This window comes from Pithys albifrons, chromosome 7 (assembly GCF_047495875.1).
Source record: "Pithys albifrons albifrons isolate INPA30051 chromosome 7, PitAlb_v1, whole genome shotgun sequence".
In the NCBI taxonomy this organism is placed as follows: Eukaryota; Metazoa; Chordata; class Aves; order Passeriformes; family Thamnophilidae; genus Pithys; species Pithys albifrons.
The window spans coordinates 60,406,869-60,430,190 of NC_092464.1; the positions used below are offsets into that span (position 1 = coordinate 60,406,869).

Here is a 23,322-nt window from a genome sequence, read left to right on the forward strand (position 1 = left end):
GGCGGGTTTGGGTAATTTCTAAAAATTTGGGAGCATTTTGGGGTATTCGGGGACTCGGGGCGGGTTTTGGGGGTCCCTCAGGACCCACCCACCCCCCACAGACCCCCTGGGACCCCCCCGGGGCCGCGTTGGCCGTGACGGTGAAGGAGCCGGGTAAGCCCCTCCCCCCACCCCGGGATGCGCCTCAGAACGCCCCAAATCCCCCCCGAAAATACCCCGAGACCCCCCCTAACCCACCGCCTGGGACGCCCCAAACTGCCCTGGAGCCCCAGGATGCCCCAAATCCCGTCTCCGGAGCCCCTGAAACACCCCGGGCCGCCCCAAACACCCCAGAGATCTCCTAAACCCCTCCCAGACTCCCCAAACCTCTCCCAGACCGTCTAAACTGCCCAGGACCCCCAAAATGCCCCCATACTCACCTACATTCAGCTCCGAGACCCCCCAAACCACCGCAGGACTCACCAAACCCCCTTCTAGGGCACCCAGACCTGCCCAAACTCTCTCAGCCTCCTCCCAGACCCCCACCCAGACCCTCCTAAACCTCCTCAGGACCCCCCCTAGTCTTTCTCCCAGTCCCTCCAAACCACACCAGGTCCCCCAAACCGCTTCCAGACCTACCCCAACTATCCCAGGATCCCCCTAAAACTCCCTCCCAGACCTCCCACAACAACTCCAGGGCCCTCCAAACCCCTCCAAGGAATGCCGAGGGTCCCAGGGGCGGCTTCTGCCCTGAGTCTCTGCTCGGGGTGCTCAGAGACCCCCCTGGGACACTAAAACAGGGAGCCTGGAGAGGGGGGACCCCCAATACCTGTAGGACCCCCAGCAAGCCCGTTAGAGGGGACCCCCCAAAGCCCAAAGTGGAGAGACCAGAGAGGGGGAACTTCTGGGAGGCTTTTATGGGGCTGAATCTTTGTTGTGCAGGGGGGACACAGAGCTGGGGAAGGGGGTTTTCAGGGGGCCAGAGGTCCAAGGAAGGGGAGATGTAGCAGTTTAGAGAAGGGAAATGGGGGGTCCAGGGGAATCTGTGCCCAGGAAAGGGGGGTCCAGGGGTCGGAGAAAGGGGAATCATGGGGTAGGGAGATCCAGAGTGTCCAGAAAAAGGGATTGAAAGGGTCCCCCAGTGTTCCAAAAAGGGAAGGGGGAGTCTGTGGTCTGGGAAATTCAGGAGTGGGAGTTCCAGGGGTCCCAGAGTGAAAAAAACCAAAACAGCACAGAAGGTGTGGGGGCTGGAAGAGGTGGAATGGCCAGGCAAGGGTTTGCAGGGGAGTATTGGTGCAGGATAAGGGGGTGCAGGGGGATCCCAGTGCCGGGGAGTGGGCGATCAGGAGGGTGCCAAGGTGAAGGACAGGCAGGACTGGGGTGGGGAGAGGGAGTTGGTGGGTCCAGGGGTCCCTGTGCCCCTAAAAGGGGGATGGCAGGTTAAAGGAAAAGGGAGTGTGGGATGGGTGGGAAAGGGGGGTCAGGGTGTTCCTGGAGTCACAGAATTAAGGGGTGTGGGGACAGGAAACCTGAGAATGGCCGGGCAGGGGTTTCTGGAGCCCCGACAGCCTGGAGAGGGAGGACACTGAACAGACAGGAGACCCCCAGCAGCCAGGACAGGGGGGACCCCAGAACCCCAAAATGGAGAGGCCAGAGAGGAGTTCCTTTCAGTATTTTCTTGGCTGAATCTTGGAATTTTGGAGAATTTTCTGGACACAAGAAGCTCAGTAAGTTCTAGAGATGGTGTTTGGCAGGAGGAACCCCCAACCCAAGGCACTCACACCTTGTTTTGCCCCAGAAAACAGGATTTCTCCTTCCCAAAGCTTGTCAGGATGGAGGAGGCTGCGAGGAAGAGGAAGGTGCCCCGGAACCCCCAGGCAGGTGAGGAGGAAGTCAGTGCCCCTTTGCCCCTCCCTTGTGCTGCATCTTCCAGCCCAGCATGGCCCCGGCTGCAGGACAACCCCGCTGCCGACGCCGTCCTGCCGGGGCCGGGTTTGGGGGGATGTCCTTGGCCTTCCCTGTGGGCCGGAGGCAAATGCCCTGCCTGTCCTTGTTCCTTCCTGCCCCAGGCCCCGAGCTGAGCACGGGGAGCACGGAGGACAAATCCCCCCAGCAGAACCTGCTGGCAGAGGCCGTTTTGAACAGCTCCAGGGTGCAGGAAGTGAGTGGGGAGGAAAAGCCACGGAGATGCCCCAGGAGGGGCTCCAAACCCAGCCCAGGGTATTCAGAGAACAAAAGAGCAACTCTGTGCACAGAAGGCGGCCAGAGCTTCAGGCAGAGCTCTGATCTGGTGGTCCATGAGCAGCTTCAGTCCAGGAAGAAGCCCTACAAGTGCTTGGAATGTGAGAAGAGCTTCAGCCAGAGCTCCACCCTGATCCGCCACCAAATGATCCACAGTGGGGAATGGGCCTACACATGTGGGGAATGTGGGAAGGGCTGCAGCTGCAGCTCGGAGCTGATCTGCCATCAAAGGATCCACACTGGGGAACGGCCTTACAAGTGTTCCGAGTGTGGGAAGAGGTTTCAGACCAGCTCAGTTCTCCTCAAGCATCACTGCACACACACAGACGAGAGGCCCTTCTCCTGCACTGACTGCGGGAAGAGATTCAAACTCAAGTCCCATCTCATGAAGCACCGGCTCATCCACACTGGGGAGGGGCGGTACAGGTGTGAGGAGTGTGGGAAGAGCTTCACACGGAGCACTGCCTTGACCCAACACCAACGGGCCCACCAATAAGGGAAGCCCTCAGAGTGCCCCAACTGCGGGAAGAGCTTCGTCTGCTGCTCCATCTCTGTCATTCATCGGAGTACCCACATTGGATGATCCACAGTGACCCATGTTGAGGACAGACCTGGTGACCCATGTTGGGTAAAGACCTGGTGACCCACTTTGGGTAGAGTCTTGGTGACCAACATTCCTGGTGACTCACATTGGGAAAACACCTGGCTGGTGGTCTCCTCATCCTCCTGGTTCCCTGTAGGCACCTGGGTGAACAGAGTGGGAGGAACATCCATCAGGACACAGAGCTGACCTTGAAAATCCTTTGGGATGAGGGGATTTGATGACTTTAGGCCTGTGGCAGGACATCCCTCATTGGAATGTCCAAGCAAACAATGCCCTGTTTGCAAATGTATCAGTGGTTGGCTGAGGGAACTCCACTCTGGTTTCAACCCCAGATTAACATCCTGATGGTGAGGCAACCCCAGGAGTCAAATGACTGTCAGTCAATCCCTTTATACTCTAAAGGTCCAGTCCCCTTTCACAGGGGCAGGTTTTTCCAACATATCCCCTTTTGGAGTATGTGTGTGGAGATTCCTCCCTTAGGGTGGGAACCCCCACCAAGGTCACTCCTCGAGGCTGAGAGCAGAGATCTCCCCAGGTCCCTTGGGCTGGGTGAGTTCCATTGATCTCTACTTAATAATTCTTTCTTTTGTGATAGCTTTGGTAGAATTGCTTCATCAGTTGCTCTAGGATGGTGCACTGTCCTGTCTCACACTATACTGCTGGTAGTTTTAGCATTTATATTTTGTAGTAAATGATTTTGTTTAACATCTTTGAGAATTTGTAAGATAAATAAAACCCTAAGCCTTCCATTATTCCCCTGCCCCAGGGTGCCCCCCCCCTCCAGCAGCCCCAGCACCACACAGCAGGTTGGGAGCTCAGGGAGCCACCCCAGAGCCCCGTTTTCCAATCCCCCCTCTGCCCAAAGACCCCCATGGGACTGTCCATCCTGCCAGCCACCCCCCCTCTCTTTTCCACCCTTCTGCCTATTCCTCCCTTTTCCCATTGTCCCCTCAATCCCCAGCCCCCCCCAAGATCAGTTTGGGGGTCACAGCTCACACTTTCCCTCTTCTCCCACCCCTTACAACTCATCCCCCCAGTGCCCATCCACCTCCTGATCAGTTTTGGGGGTCCAACCCTCCCTTTTTCCCCACTTTTCTGACCTCTCCCATCCCTTTTCCCATTCTCCCCCGTCCTCAGTTTCCAGCCCCACTCTGTTTTCAGAGGGGTCCCACTCCCCTCTCGCTCACTGTGGGGGTCCAACCACCCCTTTTATCCCCTTCCCCTCAGACCTTTCCCACCATCCCCTCCTCTCACCCCCCACCCTGCTCACCCAAGAACTCCTCACCCACAGCCAGGAGGGTCCCAGCACCACCAGTGCCCCTAAAGGTCCCCCCAGAAGGGGGTTTGGTGGGGACCTTGGTGGACTCTGAGTGTGTTTGGGGGGGTCTTTGCATCTTTTGTGGCAGTTTAAGGGGGTGCAGCTAATTGAGAAGTATCTGGTGAGATTTGATGTGTTTCTGGAGGATTGAGAGTTGTTTGAGAGTTTAGGGGGATTTGGGGGGAGTTCAGTGGTATTTTCGAATAATTCAGAAATATCTGGGAGACCTCAGGTATTTTTGGAGTATTTGGGGAAGAATGAAAGGTGTTTTGGGGAAGAATCAGATATTCCAGGAGGTTTCAGTTATTCTGGGAGAATTCCTATATTGGGGGAGGGATCAGAGTTACTGTGGAATGAATTCAGGGATATTTTGGGATAATTCGTTTCTTTTGGGATACTCCAACATGTGAGTCTCTGTCTGTGCTTCCCTCCCAGCTCAGATCTGCTCTGGCAGTCCCTGAGCCCTCAGTCCTGCCCCAAACTGCGGCCCTGGGGGCAGCTCTTTGGGTGACATGGGGCAGCAGAGACCCCCCGGTGCGGCTCTTTCAGTGCAGGAAAGCCCAGGAGGGGCTGGAATCTCCCTTATCCCGGGCCGTGGGATGGAGGGCCCGGCACAGCATCCTCGGGGCTTTGGCAGAAAGGCTGCAGTGGGGAGGGACAGAGCGAGGGGGAGGGACTGACACACACCACTCATCTCTTGTTTGTGCCACTGGTGTGACACCCCCTTGTCCCCCTGAGCCCCGAGACAGATCCAGCAGCTCAGCACCTGCTCCGCGCTCAGCCCCAAGCCCGGGATGGGCCGTGGGGTCTGGGACACAGCCCCGCTCTGGGGGGCACAGCCCCGCTCTGGGGGGCAGAGCCGCTGCTGGGGGCACCGGGGGGACCGGGGGGCCTTTATCCCCCTGGTGCAGCTCCGAGCGCCCGAGGGCACAGCCCTGGTTTGTGGGGCTGAGTACAGCAACCCACCCAGGGCCGCACTGTGAGCCAAAGTGCCTTTATTGACACCGTGGGCAGGCACAGGGGCTGTGTCTGACACGATGCAGCTCCCCAGGAGTCAAATTTGGGCCGGTTTAGGAGGGGAATTTCAGTGAGGACCCCGGACATTCCGTGGTGCAGATCCATCTGAGTGACATCAATCACTGCACATCCTTCCAAGCTACACAAACATCTTGTGAATCACCTGAGACACACATTTTTAGGGCTTAGGCAAATGGTTAAAAGACTGAATGTCTTGTGGCTATGCATTTCTTTTCTAGCTAGACATTGTTTACTGGTTACAGCCTCTGGGACAGAGAGGTGTTTTGATTTATTTCTTGCAAATGCAGGACTAAACACTTTCAAGGTTTTCTTTATCTAAAACTCTGTATGGTTAAAAAAAAATTTATCGTTTTACTGTTGTTTGTTCAGAAATTCCTGTCTCCTGCTTATCTTTGATAGAAAAATAGGAAACATTTGTCTTTTCCCAGGAATCACGCCAGTTCCTTATGAACAAACCCTTCTAACTTGCTCTCAGCAAGTCCCATAATAGCAAGCCTGGCTTCAGGGCTGCCCTCCCACCCCCAGGTTCCAGCTGGTTTGGGGGCTGCAGCCCTGCTGGGGCTCGGGGCTTGGTGCGGGCGGGGGCAGCAGGAGCGGGGTCTGGGGGGCTCAGCCCCAGTGTCCCCCCGTGTCCCCTCCCTAGGGGCTGTGTCCCCCGAGTCCCCCATGTCCCCTCCCCAGCGGCCATGTCCCCCTGTGCCACCCCTGTATCCCCCCGTGTCCCACCGTGCCCCCCCACGTATCTCCCTGTGTCCCCCCGTGTCCCCTCCCCAGACCCCGCACAGGGATCGGCTCCCCGACCTCTCCTTCCCGCGGACCCCCCGGCGGGCTCAGAGCGAGTTTGTGCCTCGGGGGTGGCCGCAAACATCGCCTTCCTTCCCGGGTGTGACAGGCCGAGAGTGACACGCTCGGGACAGACATCGATTCTTTGTTACTGCAGAGCTGGCCCGGGGCTGCTTCACGAATCCAGCACCAACTGGCAAAGCTTTTTACCATTTCCACATCTTTGCAAACAAAGCTAAACAAGCTTGCAAGCAGCTACGAGACATTAAAGCTCAACAGAACGCTTGTTATTTCAGGCTCAGCTCTTTCCCTGCTGCAGGTTATGGGAAAGGGGTCTCAAAGCACAAACTCTGCTCTGATCCTTTCAGGTGTTTCCTTCCTCTTGGAAGAAGCAGCTCCTGCCCCTGAACAGGCTCCTATGCCCTCGCAAAAATTTCAGCTCCCTTTGAACTGTGAGCAGACAGTGACTTCTCTATTTCTTTAAAATTTAAATTGTCTTTTTCTCTTCTCTATTTGTCTTTTTTGCCTCTTGATCTTTTTCAATCTCTCTCCCTCCCCTCTCTTTCCCTCCCCTGCCTTTTCCCCTCCCTCTGTCCTTTCTACCCCCTCCTCCCGGCAATGCCTGTTCAGCTCAGGGCAAACCCTGCCCTGCCAGGGCTTCCCGAGGTGCCTCTTGCCCCTCCAACCCAGGGGCTGCAGAGCCCCAGCCAGGCTGTGCTGGCTCCATGGGATGTGGCACACGCGGGGGCTCGGCTGCCTGCAGGTCTCCTCAGCCTCTGCCTTGGCACAGGCGCCCCAGAGGATTCACCTGCAGGGGCCGGGAACGCCAGCCCTGGGCTCTGAGGCTTCTCTGCCAGAAAGGGAAAAGAAACCCAGGAGACAAAGTGTTCAGGCCAAGCGGAAGCGTTGAACCCCTGCAGTGATCCCGAGGAACAGTGCAAGTGGGGCAATGCTGGGAAAACCAATGCCCTGGGGGAGGGCAGGGGGTGGGAAGAGCATCTCTCTCTTGGGAAGCACCAGTGGGATGGGGATGAAGCCCTGGGGTTGGTGTGGAGCACTCAAATTCCAGGCTGTGGTCACTTCTGAAGGCTGAAGATCCATCTCCAGGTCCTCAGACACACATTGGTGCCTGTGAAGGACCTGCCTCAACTCTCTTGCCCTCCTGAGCCCCAAGAAGATCCCTGTCCTGGGTAAGACTCAGGATGGACTGAGGATCCAGCAAGGGAGGCCAAAGCAGAGGGGAGAGGACCCAGCCCAGCCTTGTTCTGCTCTTCCCTTCCCCAGGTTCAGACTGGCAAACATCACACCTGGTGCGTGTTCTCCCTCTGAGTGTGTTCCTGGGAAGCCTCAGCTTCAGCCTGGCTGTGGCCCTGACTGGTGAATCCCACCCAGGCATCCCATGGGGAGGATCCGGGCCAGGCACCTCCATTTTAGGAGATGGGAGGATCCCAGGATTTTCCCAGCATCTAGGCAGGCTCCCCAGGCAAAGCACCCTTTGGGGTGACTCCCTTTTTGCCCTAAACTGTGGTCCAGGTGTCTGCTCCTCACTCTATCACAGGAATATCATCCCCAGTTTCTCTCTTGCAGCTGCAAGGAAAAATGCCAATAAATTTATCCCATTTTCCTGCTTTTTAGGACTGCCCATGTGTCTCCCTCAGCTTTCTCTATTTCATTCTTTGGAGATGCCGTTTCCCTCAACCGGAATTCTGCTGTGTGTGCCCAGACATGTGGCCTGGTTTCCAAGGAAAATGCTGTTACTTTTCTGAGGCTGAGGGCAACTGGGCCACAAGTCAGGAAAGGTGCAAGGCCCTGGAAGCTTCACTGGCCATCAGAAGCATCACAAGTGAACTGATGAGAACTGGGCTTGAGCCTCTGTGCCAGCACCAGAGTGGGAAATGTGGAGAAATAAAGAGAATAAACCCATCCCCAAAACTGCCTGGCCCCAAACTGGTCCCAGTGCTGGAGCCTGGAGCCAAGCCCTTGGGAAAAGCCCCATCTCTGTTTGGGGGATGGACACAGGTGGGAAAGAGGAGGGGCTGAATGCAAGACCTGCCACCCCTGATGTTTCTTTGCTTTACACAAGTTCATTCTATGCTCTATTACTGGCTTGTAATAACATAACTAAGCCCTAAGAGCCACAAAGATGGGCAGTTTGTGTGCCACTAACTAGACATGGAATAATCACAAAGAAATTCCCTCCCAGGGGATTTGCAGGAGGAATACACAGTGCTGCAGGACATGCTCACACAGAGGGTTTCTGGATCAGTTCTGGGGTTAAATTTTGCAATAGAGAAAACAAACTGCTGGACTGACTTAGGCTCTGATTTGCCTACGGGGATGTGGGGCTGATGGAAGACTTCCTGAGGTGCAGCTTGTATTCTTCAAGCTGCCTTCCAGCCCCAAAAGCTCAGCAGCCTCTGCAAAGCAGGATGTGAAGCGCTGCAGAGCTGCTTCTGTGTGAGCAACGAGGGCGGCACCGTCAGCAAGAAGCAGCAATGTTCCAAGATCTGTCACAGGCCTTTTCTGCTCACAGTGTCAAAAGCTTTGGTGAGGTTAAAGAATGTTACATGGAGTCCTTTGTTCTGTTCCCTACACTTCTCTTGCAAATCAAAGCTTAAGTCAGTCCAGCAGTTCCCCTACCTGGGAAGCATCATTTCCTTGGACAGTAAGATTGACAGAGACAGACAACAGGCCAGCAATGGCTTACAGAGCCTACTGAAAACTCCATAAAAGAGTCTGGTCCAATAAGCACCTGAAGAAAAGTACAAAGATCAGTGTCTACAGAGCCATTGTACTGTCTGCTCTTTTCTATGGGTCTGAATCCTGGGTCATCTACCGCCACCACCTGCGGCTCCTCGAACGCTTCCATCAGCGCTGCCTCCGTTCAATCCTAAACATCCACTGGTCTGATTACGTGACCAATGTGTCTGTTCTGAACAGGCAGGGGTCAGCAGTATGGAGGCCCTGCTGCTGAGAACGCAGCTGTGCTGGGCAGGGCACGTCTCCAGGATGGAGGATCACCCACTGCCTCCCGAAGATTGTGCTCTATGGAGAACTCGCCACCGACTGCTGCAAGAGAGGAGCCCCGAAGAGGAGATACAAGGACTGCCTGAAACAACACCTCAGCCTTGGCCATATTGACTGCCCCAATGGTCCACTGTGGCCTCCATTCGGGATTCATGGAGACACACCATTCACGACGCTGCTGCTTCCTTTGGGAACGCAGCACAGTCAGTCTGGAGGAGAAAAGACAACGCAGATAGAACCATTCCTTGCCAATATGGCCAAAGGAGACGTTCCCCTGTGCCTTTTGTGACCGGACCTGCCTATCCCATATCGGCCTTTTTAGCCACCAGCAGCTTGCAGCAAGCCTGGGTAATGCCCTTCCCAAATCTTCATTTGTGAAGCCTGGCCATGAGTATTCTTTATGCTTCAGGACTGACCCCCAAGACACTCCTTCAATCAATCTCTTCAACAGCGCGAAGTCTCCCTGCTATCAGTCCAAGCTGTCAGTTCTGCTGCCCCTTCCTTCCTTCACTCAGAATGGAAAATTCCATTATTTCATATTCTTTGTGCCCAAGATTGCCCTGACCACCATGTCACCCACCAGTCACAGAATAAAAGAATTGTTTGGGTTGGAAAGGACCTTAAGGATCATCTAATTCCAATCCCCTGCCATGGGAAGGGGCACCTTCCACTAGACCAGGATGATCATCCAATCTGGCCTAGAACAACTTCCAGGGATGGGGTAGCCAGTACTTCTCTGAGGAACCAGTGCCAGGGCCCCAGCTCTTTCCCAGTAAAGATTTTCTTCCTAATATCTCATCTAACCATTCCCTCTATCAGTGTGAAGCCATTGTCCCTTGTCCTGTCTCTCCAGGCCCTTGTAAACAGTCTCTCTCCATCTTTCTTGTTGGTTCCCCTCAGGCACTAGAAGGGCACAATTAGGTCACCCCAACGCCCAATTCTCTCAGTCTTCCCTCATGGCAGAGCTGCTCCATCCCTCTGATCATCTTGGTGGTCTCCTCTGGACTCGCTCCAACAGCTCCATGTCCTTGCTGTGCTGGGACCCCAGAGCTGGAGGCAGCTCTGTAGGTGGGGCAACATCCAACCAGGTGTGTTCCAGCAAGGACAGTGTGGAATCTCCTGGAACAAAAGGGGGCATTATCACACCACAGAACCCCCTGAAACTAAAGGGACATTGTGACATGGCACAACCTTTCAAGGCAAGAAGGGACCATGGACACTGCAGAATGTCCTGGAATCAAAGAGCCCTTTGAGGCACTTTAGAGGCTCATGGGAACAAAAGAATCCTGGGACACTCATCACAGACCAGCCCCTCGCAATGACCATTCCCAGCACTGGTTTGTCACCCACCTCTGAGAGGTGGTTTGTTCCTTCACAGAGGGACATCAAGTGACTGGGCCAGAAGTGCAAGACATCCCAAATCTTTGTACCCTCGGGCACAGCATCGTCTGTGCCACCAAGGGCTGTGAGCAGACCTGCTGTGCTGAGGCTCTGGGGCCTCGTGGCCTCCTGGCACAGCCCCAGGAAGGCTGGGCACTGTCACCCCTTGTCCTGTCCTCAGCATCACCCCCCATGCCAGTGCCCCCGGCAGAGCCCTGAGCAAGGTGTGAGGCACAGGATGTGCCTTCCCCAGGCTGGGGGTCAGGGCTGGGCCTTTCTGCTGCCTCCAGCCAAGCCAGGCTTTGCTCAGCACCTGAGCTGCTACCCAGAGCCTTTGCCTCCCTGCAGTCGTGGCCTCCAAGGATCTGCTGGGATGAGTCACTGGGGAAGCTTTGTCAGGAATGGCCGTTGGGGGGCTCCTTAAAGCTTCAGGGTCTGCAGGTATTTCATGGTGCTTTGGGTTTTGATTTTGACTTGGAATCTGTGTGAGGTTTGTGCAATCATGGCCTCCAATTATCTCCTGTGGGTCACAGGACTGGGAGGGAGCAGGGTCAGGACAGCCAAGCCCAACTGGCCCAAGGGATGTTCCCTTTGATGCAGGGCCGTGCTCAGGGTGTTAATGGGGGGTTGGTCAGGAAGGGCTGAACTGTGTCTGGGCTGGGCTGAGCATTGAGCACAGAGTGGTGAGCAATGGAGCAATGGTGTTGTGCACCTCATGTGCTTCTTGTGGGGTTTATTGTTATAGTTCCAGCTTTTATTGCTGCTCTTGTTGTCATGGGTAGCAGCAGTGTGTTCACTGAGGGTAACACAGAACACTCACCAGATCATTTTCCCTGTTTCCTGCTGTAGCCCCTGCAGTTACAGGGCTCTGTTTCCTGGTTCACACTCAGATTTAGAGCCCCTGGAGAACAAGCAAACAAGGAGCCTCTATAGAGTCTATCCCTTGGCATGTTCTTGAGAGTGACCTTGCAAAAAGCCCTAAGACTGCATGTCTTGAGCTAAGGAGAAGCCCTTTCCTGATGGAGCTGCTGTTGTGGAGCCCAGCTGTGTCCCAGCAGTGCCCATGGCCTGTCCCTGCCTGTGAGCCCAGGATGGACATGCAGCAGGTCTGTGTCCCAGCTGGCAGAGGACCAAGGCCTTAGTCCAGCCCAGGGGCTCTGCAGGAGAGTGTGCAAGTGGAAAGACAGCAGGTGTTATGGGTTCCAATGATCTCCAATGATCTCCTCAGACACACAAGGGTACTGGAAGAGAGTTTATTTTGTTTAAATATAAAGATAGCACAATTACTCAATTGACGATTGAAAGAGTTAAATTAATAAATGAGACAGTGATTTAGATGAGAGGATGAATAAAATAATTTCATTGAGCACAACATTAGGAAAAAAACCAAACCACTGACCACCAAGGAATACCTAGGGAGGCAAACTGAGCCTGTCATGAGTTTTAATATGAACACTGTACAGAAGAAAACTGGCAGGTTCTTGCTGCTGAAAAGCATCCAGTCATCATTTTCCTCAGGGCATCCTTTAGCTCCTGGTTTCTCAGGCTGTAGATGAGGGGGTTCAGTGCTGGGGGAATCACTGCGTAAAGAACTGACACCACCAGGTTCACGGATGGGGAGGACATGGAGGGAGGCTTCAGGTAGGCAAACATGGCAGTGCTGAGGAACAGGGAGACCACGGCCAGGTGAGGGAGGCACGTGGAAAAGGCTTTGTGCCGTCCCTGCTCAGAGGGGATCCTCAGCACAGCCCTGAAGATCTGCACATAGGAGAAAACTATGAAAATGAAACAACCAAAAGTTAAACAGATACTAACCAAAATGAGCCCAACTTCCCTGAGGTAGGAGTGTGAGCAGGAGAGCTTGAGGATCTGTGGCATTTCACAGAAGAATTGGCCCAGAGCATTGCCATGGCACAGGGGCAGGGAAAATGTATTGACTGTGTGCAGCAGAGCATTGAGAAAGCCACTGGCCCAGGCAGCTGCTGCCATGTGGGCACAAGCTCTGCTGCCCAGGAGGGTCCCGTAGTGCAGGGGTTTGCAGATGGCAATGTAGCGGTCATAGCACATGATGGTGAGGAGGGAAAACTCTGTTCCAAAGAAGAAAATAAGGAAGAAGACCTGTGAAGCACATCCCATGTAGGAGATGGTTGTGGTGTCCCAGAGGGAGTTGTGCATGGCTTTGGGGACAGTGGTGCAGATGCAGCCCAGGTCTGTGAGGGACAGGCTGAGCAGGAAGAAGTGCATGGGGGTGTGCAGGTGGTGGTCACAGGCTACGGCGCTGATGATGAGGCCGTTGCCCAGGAGGGCAGCCAGGGAGATGCCCAGGAAGAGCCACAAGTGCAGGAGCTGCAGCTGCCGCGTGTCTGCCAATGGCAGGAGGAGGAACTGGCTGATGGAGCTGCTGTTGGGCATGAGCTTCTCCTGGGTATAGCACCTGTCCAAGGATTAAAAAGCGGTAACATGTTACAGTAGATATGTCAGAAAAAAAGCCATTCCAGTCCTCATTGAAACCCCTGAAATTACATCATCTGTTATACAAAAACTCTTTTATTTATCTTTTTTAGGACTTCTGGTGAGATCTGGCTCAGAAAACTCCAAGGACTAAGGGGCTCTGGTGATGTTCTGGAAGTCTCAGTTCTGTCCTACAAAAATAGACAAATAGGAACTGGGAGTGATGTTAGTTTAAAGCCTCCCATGGTGCTAAACAGCTTGTCAATATTGTCACTCCCATTTCACCCCAATGCAGAGCAGATCTGTGGGGATAGAGTTTTGTTTGTTTGCTTCCAGTTGCTCCAACACAAGGAGTGGATTTTTTAAGTCAAGAATCCTTGGCATTTATACTCCTGTCTAAGAGACAACTTATGTGCCCTGTGAGACAAAGAGATCATCCTTTCCTGCACTGTGGGTCAGACAGCGTTTCCATCAGCCCTGCTCTCATCTGCCCAAGGCTGTCACCTCTCTCTTCTGCAGGGCAAGGGCACCCAGGGGTTCCCCTGAGGAGAAACTGGACACTGCTGAGAGCTGGTGACTCCAGTTTCCAAGTGCACATCTTCAAACTCCTCATCCTGTCTCATCCTACAGAAGAGAGATATCTCAGCTCTCCCCTCCCACCAGGGGCACAGAGGGCTCATTGCAGCTGCCTGCACACACCTTGCAGCCCCACTGCCATGCCCTCTGTGCTGAGGGGCTGTGGGGAACACAGGGCTGCAATGGCACAGCTCTGCCCCTCAGGAAGGCATCCTGCAGGACAGCAGGATCATCCAGGGAAAGAACTGAATGTCCTAAAGATGTTACATCCTGACTGGAGAGTCCAGGAGACCCATTGCCCAGAACTCCCACCTGAACTGGGAGCAAAGGCAGCATGAAGAGGAGGGGAAAATAGAGAAATTCCTCCACACTCCTGTGGAGACCCTACAGAGACAATCAGATGGCCAAAGGCAAGGACTCTGCTGGGTGGTGGATGAGATCAGGGGCTTGTTCTGGGTAGAAATCTGCAGAGCAGGGATGGCCCAGAGCTGCTCTGGCCCCCCTGCCACAGCATTACAGCAGCAGCTCCCTCTCTCTCCCTGTCCAGGGCGCTGCTTCCTGGAGCTGTCCCTGCCAGCAGCTGCTTCCCTGGCAGTGCTCCCAGAGCCCATCCCAGCCCTGGGTGCTCAGCTCTGCCCTGCAGAGCCCTCCCAGCACAGGGCACTGCCCAGGGACAGCTCTGCCTGTGCAGGCTCTGCTGGCAATGTCAAAGCAAGGCTGAGGAGAATGGAAAAGCAGCACTGATGATGTGTGTACCTGGCAGATTTCTAATCCTCCCAGGTTTATTCATCAGTAGGTGTAAAAGATTTGAAATGGAAGTGCCTCCTCCTGAAATGAGAAATTAATTTCTACTTTTTATGGGCCAGATAGCCCACAAAAAAAAAAGTAAGAACAGGATAATTCCCTTTGAAGCAGCTCCTGCCTTTTTGTGCTTCTTGAAAAATATCCTGTGAAATCTCCTGCACTGCTGTCCAGCTCTAAGCACCTTCAAACCACAGAGAACCTTATTCACATAAGGACTCAGCTCTCAGCCATGGCTCCCCCAGAGCCCTTCTCCCCCAGCCCTGTGAGAAGCTCCCCAGGCTGACTGAGAGCTGACCCTGGCAGGCAGCAGAGTCCCTGCCCCAGCACAGCACCCTGGGCTGCAGGACCCTGCTCTGCACCACAGCCCTGGGCACCCCTGGCTGCACCCCTCATCTCTACAGCTACTCCAAAGTGTCCCCCAACAGCCCCCTCCCCACACATCCCATCAGCTGGGGCTATTCCAGCTTTAGGAGATGCCTCCAGGAGCTGCCCCTGCATTGCCCTGCACCCACAGACTCACCGTGTCCAGCACTGCAAAGATTTCTCCTCCATGAGCTCTGAGTCATCCTCCCAATGCTGAGCCCCTTTAAGCTCTGTCTGTGCCCTGCTGGTGTCCCTGAGCTGCCCTGGCAGTGCCCTGAGCCCTGCTGGGCTGTGCACAGGAGCTGCTCCTGGGCAGAGCTGTCTCTCTGCAGCGCTGCCCGCTTGCCAGGAGCTCCCTGTGTGCCAGGAGCCCGGCCCAGCTCAGCAGCACAGCAACAGCCCAGGGCATTTAATGGCCCTCTGGGGGGTTTGGTGCTCAGTCCCTGAACCTCAGACCCTGAGGAAAGTTAAACTGAGATTCAAACTGTAAATTTCTTGTAGTGCTAATGGGTCCCACTGAGGGACACAACTGAGAAAACATCCCCAGGATATTTTTGGAGCAGAAACATGGAGGCAGTGATGACAGGTCAGAGAATCACAGGATCATCAAGGTTGGAAGAGACCTTCAAGATCTTCTAGTCCAACTGTCATTCAGCACCCCCATAATCACCCCTAAATTGTATTCCAAGGTGCCACATCCAAACACCACCTGAGCAATTGGAGATACCACCACCACCCTGGGCTACTTATTTCATTGCCTAAGCACCCTTACAGTGAATAAAAGTTTTATTTAATATTTAATCTGAACCTTGACCTATGCAATTCAAGTCTCTTTCCTCACTTTCTGTCCCTATAGGCTTGGCAGAAGAGAGGGAGAATCCCCTCACTAAGACCTCCTTTCGGGTGTTTGTAGAGGAGCAACAAGGTCCTCCCAGAGCCTCCCCTTCTCCAGACTGAAAAACGCCAGTTCCTCATCCAACATGTTTTCCAGACCCTTCCCCAGCTCGGATCCCTTCTCTAGACACACTCCAGGCCCTCAATGTCCTTTTTTTCAGTGAGGGGCCCAGAACTGGACACAGCACTGAAGGTGCGGCCTCATCAGTGACCAGTGCAGAGGGATAGTCCTGCCCCAGTCCTGCTGGCCACATTATTCCTCATACTGGCCAGGATGCCTTTGGCCTTCTTGTCCACCTGGGCACACTCTGGCTCATACCCAGCTGCTCTCAAGCAGCAGCCTCAAGTCTTTTCCTGCTGAGTAGCTCTCAAACCACTCTGCTCACAGCCTGAAACATTCGATGGGATTGTTGTGACTCAAGGACAGGATCTGACTCTTGACCTTATCAATCCAGCCTATCCACATCCCCCTGCGGAGCCTTCCTGCTCTCCAGCACATTCACAATCACACCCACCTTGGTGTTGTCCACAAATTTACTGAGGGTGCACTCCATCCCCTTATCCAGATCATTAAAACAATGTCAAACAGGACCAGCCCCAACACTCAGCCCTGGGGAACCCCACTAGTGACCTACCCACCTGGATTTGTTTCCATTCCCCACCACTCTCTGGGCCATCACTCAGTTTTTCACCCAGCAAACAGTTCCCTCATCCAAGCCATGAGCAGCCAGTTTCTGCAGGAGATGGTGCAGGAGGTGGTGCCAAAGGCTGTACTGAATTCCAGAGAGACACATCCATAGCCTTTCCCTCATCACCTGAATCGGTCATTTTGTCACAGATGGAGATCAGTTTGGTCATGCATGACCTTTCTTTCCCAAACCCACACTGACTGGGCCAGATTCCCTGGCTGTCCTGTTTGTGCTGTGTGATGGCATTCAGGATGATCTCCTCAATGGACTTCCCTGGCACCAAGTTCAGGCCTGACAGGCCTGGAGTTGTCCAGATCCTCCTCCTGGCCCTGTCTGTAAATCACAGTTTCTGATTTCTTTTCAGCTGGGATTTCTCCAGTTCACCAGGACTGCTGGGCAATGAGTGAAAGTGGCTTGGCCAGCTCTTCCTCCAGCTCCCTCAGTACCCTCAGGTGCATCCCATCTAGGCCAGGGACTTGTGGGGGTCTCATTGACACATTTTTTGTTATCTTTATTTGCAGTGGACAAACTATGTCCCTGTTTGTATCCGCCCCTTCATATTTTCCCCCAACATAACCTCACAATACCCCTGTAGTCCCCCAGGTTTTCTGTCCCTCCTTCCACTGTCTCATTTTATCCCCCTGAGTTCCAAACTAAGTTGTCTGTTTCAACCAGCCCCCTTGCTTGTTTTAGGGCACAGCCTGTTCCTGGAGCTTAATATTTCCTTCTTAAAGCAGGTCCAGCCTTCCTGGACTCCTCTGTTCTTTAGGACTGACTCCCAAGGGATTCCATCAATCAATCTCCCAGGCAGGCCACAGTCTGCCCACCATCAGTGCCAGGTGTCAGTTCTGCTGCCCCCTCCTTCCTCACCCAAATGGAAAATGCTGCCATTCAGTGTCTCTGTGCCCAAGATGGCCCCAACCACCACATCCCCCACCAGTCACAGAATTACAGAATGGTTTGTGTTGGGAGGAACCTTAAAGAACAGCTCATTCCGACCTCCATCATGGGCAGGGACAGCTCTCACTAGACCAAGCTGTTCAGAGCCCCATCCAACATGACCTTGAACAACATTCAGGGATGGTGCAGCCAGAACTTCTCTGAGCAACCTGTGCCAGGGCCTCACCACACTCACCGTAAAGAATTTCTTCCTACTATCTCATCTAACCCTTTTCTCTATCAGTTATAAGCCATTCCCCCTTGTCCTGTCACTCCAGGCCTGTGTAAATAGTCTCTTTCCAACTTCCTTGTTGGTTCCCTTGAAGTCCTGGAATGCCACAATTAGGTCACCCCAAGGCCTTCTCTTCTCCAGGCTGTACAATCCCAATTCTCTCAGCCTTCCCTCATGGCAGAGATGCTCCATCCCTCAGATCATCTTGGTGGACTCCTCTGGACTCGCTCCAACAGCTCCATGTCCTTGCTGTGCTGGGACCCCAGAGCTGGAGGCAGCTCTGCAGGTGGGGCAACATCCAACCAGGTGTGTTCCAGCAAGGACAGTGTGGAACCTCCTGGAACCAAAGGGGACATTGTGACACCACAGAACCTCCTGGAACCAAAGAGGACATTGAGACACTTTAGGGCCTCATGGGAACAAAGGAATCCAGGGAGACTGTGGAACCTCATGAAATCAAGAAGTCATTGTGACACTCCAGGGCTTTTGGAACCCAAGGAAACCTGGGACACTGTGGATGCTCATGAAGCCATGGGGCAATTGTGTCATGTGGGAACCAAAGGAATCCTCAGATATTTTGGAACCTCCTGGAATCAAGGGGCCATTATTACTCTTCAGGGCCTCATGGAACCAAAGGAACCCTGAAACATTTTGGAACCTCATGGAATGAAGAGGCCACTGTGACATCTGAGGCCTCATCGAACCAAATGAACTCAGGGACACTGTGGAACCTCTTGGATATGAGGGGCCATTGTGACACTGCAGGGCCTCAGGGAACCCAGGGAACACTGAGACATTTCAGAACCTTATGGAACAAGGGGCTGTTGTTACACTGAGGGGCCTGATGGAATGAAGGGGCTTTGTGACACTGCAGGGCATCATGGAGCCAAAGGGACTCTGGGGCACTGTGGAGCCTCATGGAATCAAAGGCCATTGTGACATTGCAGAGATTAATGGAAGCAAAGGAACCCTGGGAGACTGGAACCTCATGGAATCAATGGGCCATAGTGACTTGTGAAGAGCCTTGTGGAGCCAAAGGGACCCTGGGGCACTGTGGAATCTCATGGAACTGTTGGAATTTTATATGGTATTTCACCTAAAAAGCAAGCCATATGCTGAACTGCCTATGCAAATTAGTGCTGTAGCCTTAAGGACTAATTAATGAAATCAGAAATGGCTGCTGCCGACTTTCTCAGCAGATGTGCATGGTCAGCCAATTATGCGAAGCTTCGTAATATAAACAACATTGTTAGCCAATAATCAGTGCCAAAGTGTCATCACCTGCGGAAGGTTACAGTCTTAAAGATGTATATTAGTGTGTGTGCGTATGAATAAAGGGGCCTGTTGCTGCTAACTCCTGTGGAGTCGTCTCTCAGGTCCAAAAATCCGCCTCCCTTCGGTTACAACTGGCGCCCGAAAACAGGTAGCCAGCCCTTCGCAAAATCTGGCAGGACCAGACGTACGATTTCAGTCTGCAAAATCTGAAGAATTCAGACGTGTGGACGCTGACCCACAGAATCCAGCCCGGCTGGACGTGTGAGTGCCCTTGGAGAAGAGGAAGAAGTTGGGAGGAAAGGTCGTTTGCCGTCGAAGGTCGCGGCCGGCACCCCGGACGTGCGGTAAGCTGCAAACTCGCATAATGGAGAACGGAGCAGCTCGAAAGTAAGTTTTAGAATTCCTCGCTATGCGAGAGCGGCCGAGTCCACCGAAAGGCTGGTGTATGGCTTAAGTGCACTAAAAAAGCAGAATTGCCTCGTTGCTCTTAGAAGTGGCAAAAAAGGCAAAAAGTAAGCAATAAACTTGAAAAAAGAACAAGAAAACAAACTGTTAATGAAAGCCAAGAGGCAAAGGACTTAAAGCCAATCTAGCAAAAAGTCATAAACTGCCTTAAGCAGTATAAAGTGGCGAAGATGGGAACAGTCGCGGCTTGGCAGCTGTTACATAGACGCAAAAAGCCGCAACAGCTTTTCAGCCGTTGCCTCTGGCTCGGGGGAGGAAAGAAACTTGGCAGTCATCTGAAATCTCTGACAGCGACCCTGTTCCCAGTCCCCCAGCCCTGGCCGCCGCCGCGCGAGTCCACCTCCTGCTGCTTTCAAGGATCGCTGCACCCCCCACCGCTCCCGCTCGCCCCTGCTGCCCTGCCAAGGGTCCCAGCATCGGCGCAAAAAGGAAAAACAGCACAGAACGAGAAGTAAAAAGAAAAGCTCTGTATTAGTAAAATAGTATAGCCCTGTCGCACCACGTGGGCTTTGTTTGTACCATCTCTGAGCTCTGCGTGTTCCTTTCCAGTCTGCAAAGTGCTGTAAAGTTGCCGAAAACTGTTGTCTTGATTCTGTTTTGCTTCGTTTCCATCTCTAACGCTGCAAAAGTGTTTTTTCCAGCCGCACTCCAACTTGCGTTATAAAAGAATTTTGTGCTACACAATTCGAACTTGGCGCTTCTTCTCCAACGGGGAGGAAAAGTTCCCCCCCCCGGCTCTAAAGAAAGGGGGGAGAGCTTCTCACATTGGATCATCGGCTATTTCTGTCATGCGCAAGTCTCGCAAGGCATTCTGGGAGTTGTAGTTTGGACAGGCAAAGCTTTGCATTACGTCATCGACTCCTTGCAAGGTCGTATGGGAAATGTAGTGATCTCGCAAAGAACCCTGAGAATTGTGGTTCTAGCATACACCCCCGACGAACTGCAAGCCTGTCAGTGTTGCAAACAGCAAGTAGCCTCAACGATCTCACTTTAACAACCATCAACTCAGCTTCCTTTTGAGACAACGAGCCTCAAGCACCTGATGCCTTCCAGTCACAGCTTTATAATACATCATGCAAGGACAGAATACAGTGTCTTTCTCCAGCAATTCAGAGAGCAGCAAAGAAGTCTAAAAGAAATTTGTTGAACTGATTTTCTGTTAATTTAGCTTTTGTTAAATAGTTATAAAGTGTTATAAGCATTTAATAATCTACAGAAAAGTTTCTATTTTTCTCTCCACAAGTTGAAGTCAGCAATGGATAAGAACAACCCATTTCCTCTGACTGAATCAAGATCAGTTACCAGAACATTTGAGCAACCAGTTGAAGCTTTTAATTTGATCCCTCAAATTCAAAATTCAGAACACCTGATAGTAACTGATGTGTTTCCATTTGTTAGTGTTATGCATTTTCCAAAAGCTCTTTTAAAACTACCAAAGTAAATTAAAACACATAATGATTTTAATTATACAGCATTAGATTGGTTAAGATATGTTCTTTTCGATTAAAAAATGTAGTTTATAGAAATAATGTTGTGTAGTATTGTTATATTTCTGTTAAAGTTTTAAGTTTCTTTTGGTGCACCAATGACAAGGCCTGCAGGAATGTTTTTTCATTTGTTAAGAAAATTAAGTTGTTAAGCTAACAAAATAACATTTTTAATTTGTTAAGCGAATAAGAATTTTAAGTAAAGTTAAATAGTGTTTTTAATTTGTTAAAAAGTTAAAATATCAAGCAAAATAAGTTAAAGTATTAATGAAGTTATCTAAGTAATGTTCATTTAGTCCAAGTTTAAGTCATTAGAATTAAGTTACATTTGTAGCTTGTTGTCAACTGTCATTAAGCTTGCTACATTACATAACAGCAGCATTTAAGTTACTAGTGCTTATAAAAAAAAAAGGAGGAAAACTAAGTAAATGATTAAATAAATCTTAATGAAAAAATTTAGGTCACATAAGTTGTCATCTGCAAAAGCAATGGAACTGTAAATGCTCTTTGTGGTTCTGCTGTTATGAATGAAGTTAGCTTTAATCTACTGCCAATTCAAGACATTCAGTTTACCTTTGTCAATGTAACCAGATAGCAAAAGCTTTGTGTTAGCTGATCTCAAGTAAGGAACCCTTTTAAAACATGTTTAAGTAGCATTCTAAGTTCAGTAGCTAATCAGTGCCTTATAGCATTAATAATGCCAGTATTTTATCTGTTTTAGCGACTAGTGTAGATAATGTTTCTCTTTCAAATTCTTAGTTCAATTCCTTAGAATTAATAAGTAGCTTCGTAATTTAATTAAGCAAGTCTTATTAGTATTATTTCTGTGTGTGTTAATATTATGCTATTAGGATGTTTAAGTGTATTAGACAAGCCATTCTGTAAGCAGTAACCAGACATAGGCAGTTCAAAAAAAAAAGAGGGCATATGTTGGAATTTCATATGGTATTTCACCTAAAAAGCAAGCCATATGCTGAACTGTCTATGTAAATTAGTGCTGTAGCCTTAAGAACTAATTAATGAAATCAGAAATGGCTGCTGCCGACTTTCTCGGCAGATGTGCATGGTCAGCCAATTATGAGAAGCTTCGTAATATAAACAACATTGTTAGCCAATAATGAGTGCCAAAGTGTCAGCACCTGCGGAAGGTTACAGTCTTAAAGATGTATAAAAGTGTGTGTGCGTATGAATAAAGGAGCTGTTGCTGCTAACTCCTGTGGAGTCGTCTCTCAGGTCCAAAAACCCATCTCCCTCGGTTACAAGTCCCTGCAGGAAGTTTTGTTTTATTTAAGTGAACACAGAGCATAATTCCTCATTTACACAATTTATAGGACAAAATAAGGGGGTAGACAGTGACTTAGATACATATGAAGAAAAAAATTCAGGGTTAACATCATTAACAGAAGAAATAAGAAGGAAATCATCAACCACCACTATCCAAAGCTTTGTAAGGAAAGCTGAGCTTACAAGGCATTACACAATGAGTGTTGAGCTGAAAAAACCAGGCGGTTTATTGGTCCTGAAAAGCATCCAGTCACCATTTTCCTCAGGGCATCCTTGAGTTCCTGATTCCTCAGGCTGTAGATGAGGGGGTTCAGTACTGGAGGAACCACTGAGTATAGAACTGCCACCACCACGTCCAGAGAAGGGGAGGAGATGGAGAGTGGCTTCAGGTAGGAAAACACAGCAGTGCTGATAAAGAGGGAGACCACGGCCAGGTGAGGGAGGCACGTGGAAAAGGCTTTGTGCCGTCCCTGCTCAGAGGGGATCCTCAGCACAGCCCTGAAGATCTGCACATAGGAGAAAACCATGAAAATGAAACAACCAGATGTTAGACAGGCACTAAGCAGAAGGAGCCCAATTTCCCTGAAGTAGGAGTGTGAGCAGGAGAGCTTGAGGATCTGTGGGATTTCACAGAAGAACTGGCCCAGAGCATTGCCCTGGCACAGGGGCAGGGAAAATGTATTGGCTGTCTGCAGCAGAGCATTGAGAAAGCCACTGGCCCAGGCAGCTGCTGCCATGTGGGCACAAGCTCTGCTGCCCAGGAGGGTCCCGTAGTGCAGGGGTTTGCAGATGGCAACGTAGCGGTCATAGCACATGATGGTGAGGAGGGAAAACTCTGCTGAAATGAAGAAGACAAAGAAAAAGACCTGTGCAGCACATCCTGTGTAGGAGATGGTTGTGGTGTCCCAGAGGGAGTTGTGCATGGCTTTGGGGACAATGGTGCAGATGCAGCCCAGGTCTGTGAGGGACAGGTTGAGCAGGAAGAAGTGCATGGGGGTGTGCAGGTGGTGGTCGCAGGCTACGGCGCTGATGATGAGGCCGTTGCCCAGGAGGGCAGCCAGGGAGATGCCCAGGAAGAGCCACAAGTGCAGGAGCTGCAGCTGCCGCGTGTCTGCCAATGGCAGGAGGAGGAACTGGCTGATGGAGCTGCTGTTGGACATCTACTTCTTTTTGGCAATAAGGCCTACTTGAAAAAAAAAAAGACAGGTAAAATTTCAGACAAGAAACTCCATTTTTCACAGAGGTCACTCCTGACTAAGATGCATTTTCTTTCACTGGTTTGTGTGCACTTATGATTCTGTGAGGAGCAAGAGCTCTGCCCATGTGCTGCCAAGGACTCATTTTTCCCCTGTTGCAGTGAGAGCATGGAGCTGGTTTGTGAGAGCTGAGAACAACACAAGGTCTGGGGTGATGAGCTGATAAAGTCTGATGGGTTGAGGGAGACAGGCCCCCTGGGGAGGTGCTCCCCACAGAAGACAAGAGCAAGGCAAACT

General features: G+C 51.7%; 4 protein-coding genes across 5 annotated transcripts in view; 1 reads left to right on the top strand and 3 right to left on the bottom strand.

Moving 5' to 3' along the window:
• The window catches only part of LOC139673810 (zinc finger protein 850-like), a 1,066,517-nt gene that overhangs the window by 717,548 nt on the left and 325,647 nt on the right, over positions 1-23,322 (bottom strand). The window lies entirely within an intron of this gene.
• On the top strand, positions 8-3,632 carry LOC139673904 (zinc finger protein 397-like). 2 transcript variants are annotated; one of them, XM_071559836.1, is made up of 3 exons: positions 8-153; positions 1,778-1,860; positions 2,049-3,632. In XM_071559836.1, the coding sequence occupies exons 2-3, from the start codon at positions 1,812-1,814 to the stop codon at positions 2,714-2,716; spliced, it is 717 nt and encodes a 238-aa protein (XP_071415937.1). In that variant the 5' UTR covers positions 8-153; positions 1,778-1,811; the 3' UTR covers positions 2,717-3,632. The 2 variants fall into 2 exon arrangements, with proteins under 2 accessions (XP_071415937.1, XP_071415938.1); XM_071559837.1 differs by having other exon boundaries at positions 1,803-1,860.
• On the bottom strand, positions 11,814-12,782 carry LOC139674314 (olfactory receptor 14J1-like). Its single transcript, XM_071560515.1, has one exon. The coding sequence runs from the start codon at positions 12,780-12,782 to the stop codon at positions 11,814-11,816; it is 969 nt and encodes a 322-aa protein (XP_071416616.1).
• LOC139674315 (olfactory receptor 14J1-like) lies at positions 22,009-22,995 on the bottom strand. The gene has a single exon (XM_071560516.1). It carries the CDS (start codon positions 22,987-22,989, stop codon positions 22,009-22,011), a length of 981 nt encoding a protein of 326 aa, XP_071416617.1. The 5' UTR covers positions 22,990-22,995.

What these genes read in the sequence shown, in the direction of transcription:
- LOC139673904 (XM_071559836.1), top strand. Translation starts at nt 1,812, where the DNA reads ATGGAGGAGGCTGCGAGGAAGAGGAAGGTGCCCCGGAACCCCCAGGCA. An exon ending in GCCCCGGAACCCCCAGGCAG is followed by an intron (nt 1,861 to 2,048) that starts GTGAGGAGGAAG and finishes TTCCTGCCCCAG; the next exon opens with GCCCCGAGCTGAGCACGGGG.
- LOC139674315 (XM_071560516.1), bottom strand. Translation starts at nt 22,989, where the DNA reads ATGTCCAACAGCAGCTCCATCAGCCAGTTCCTCCTCCTGCCATTGGCA.
- LOC139674314 (XM_071560515.1), bottom strand. Translation starts at nt 12,782, where the DNA reads ATGCCCAACAGCAGCTCCATCAGCCAGTTCCTCCTCCTGCCATTGGCA.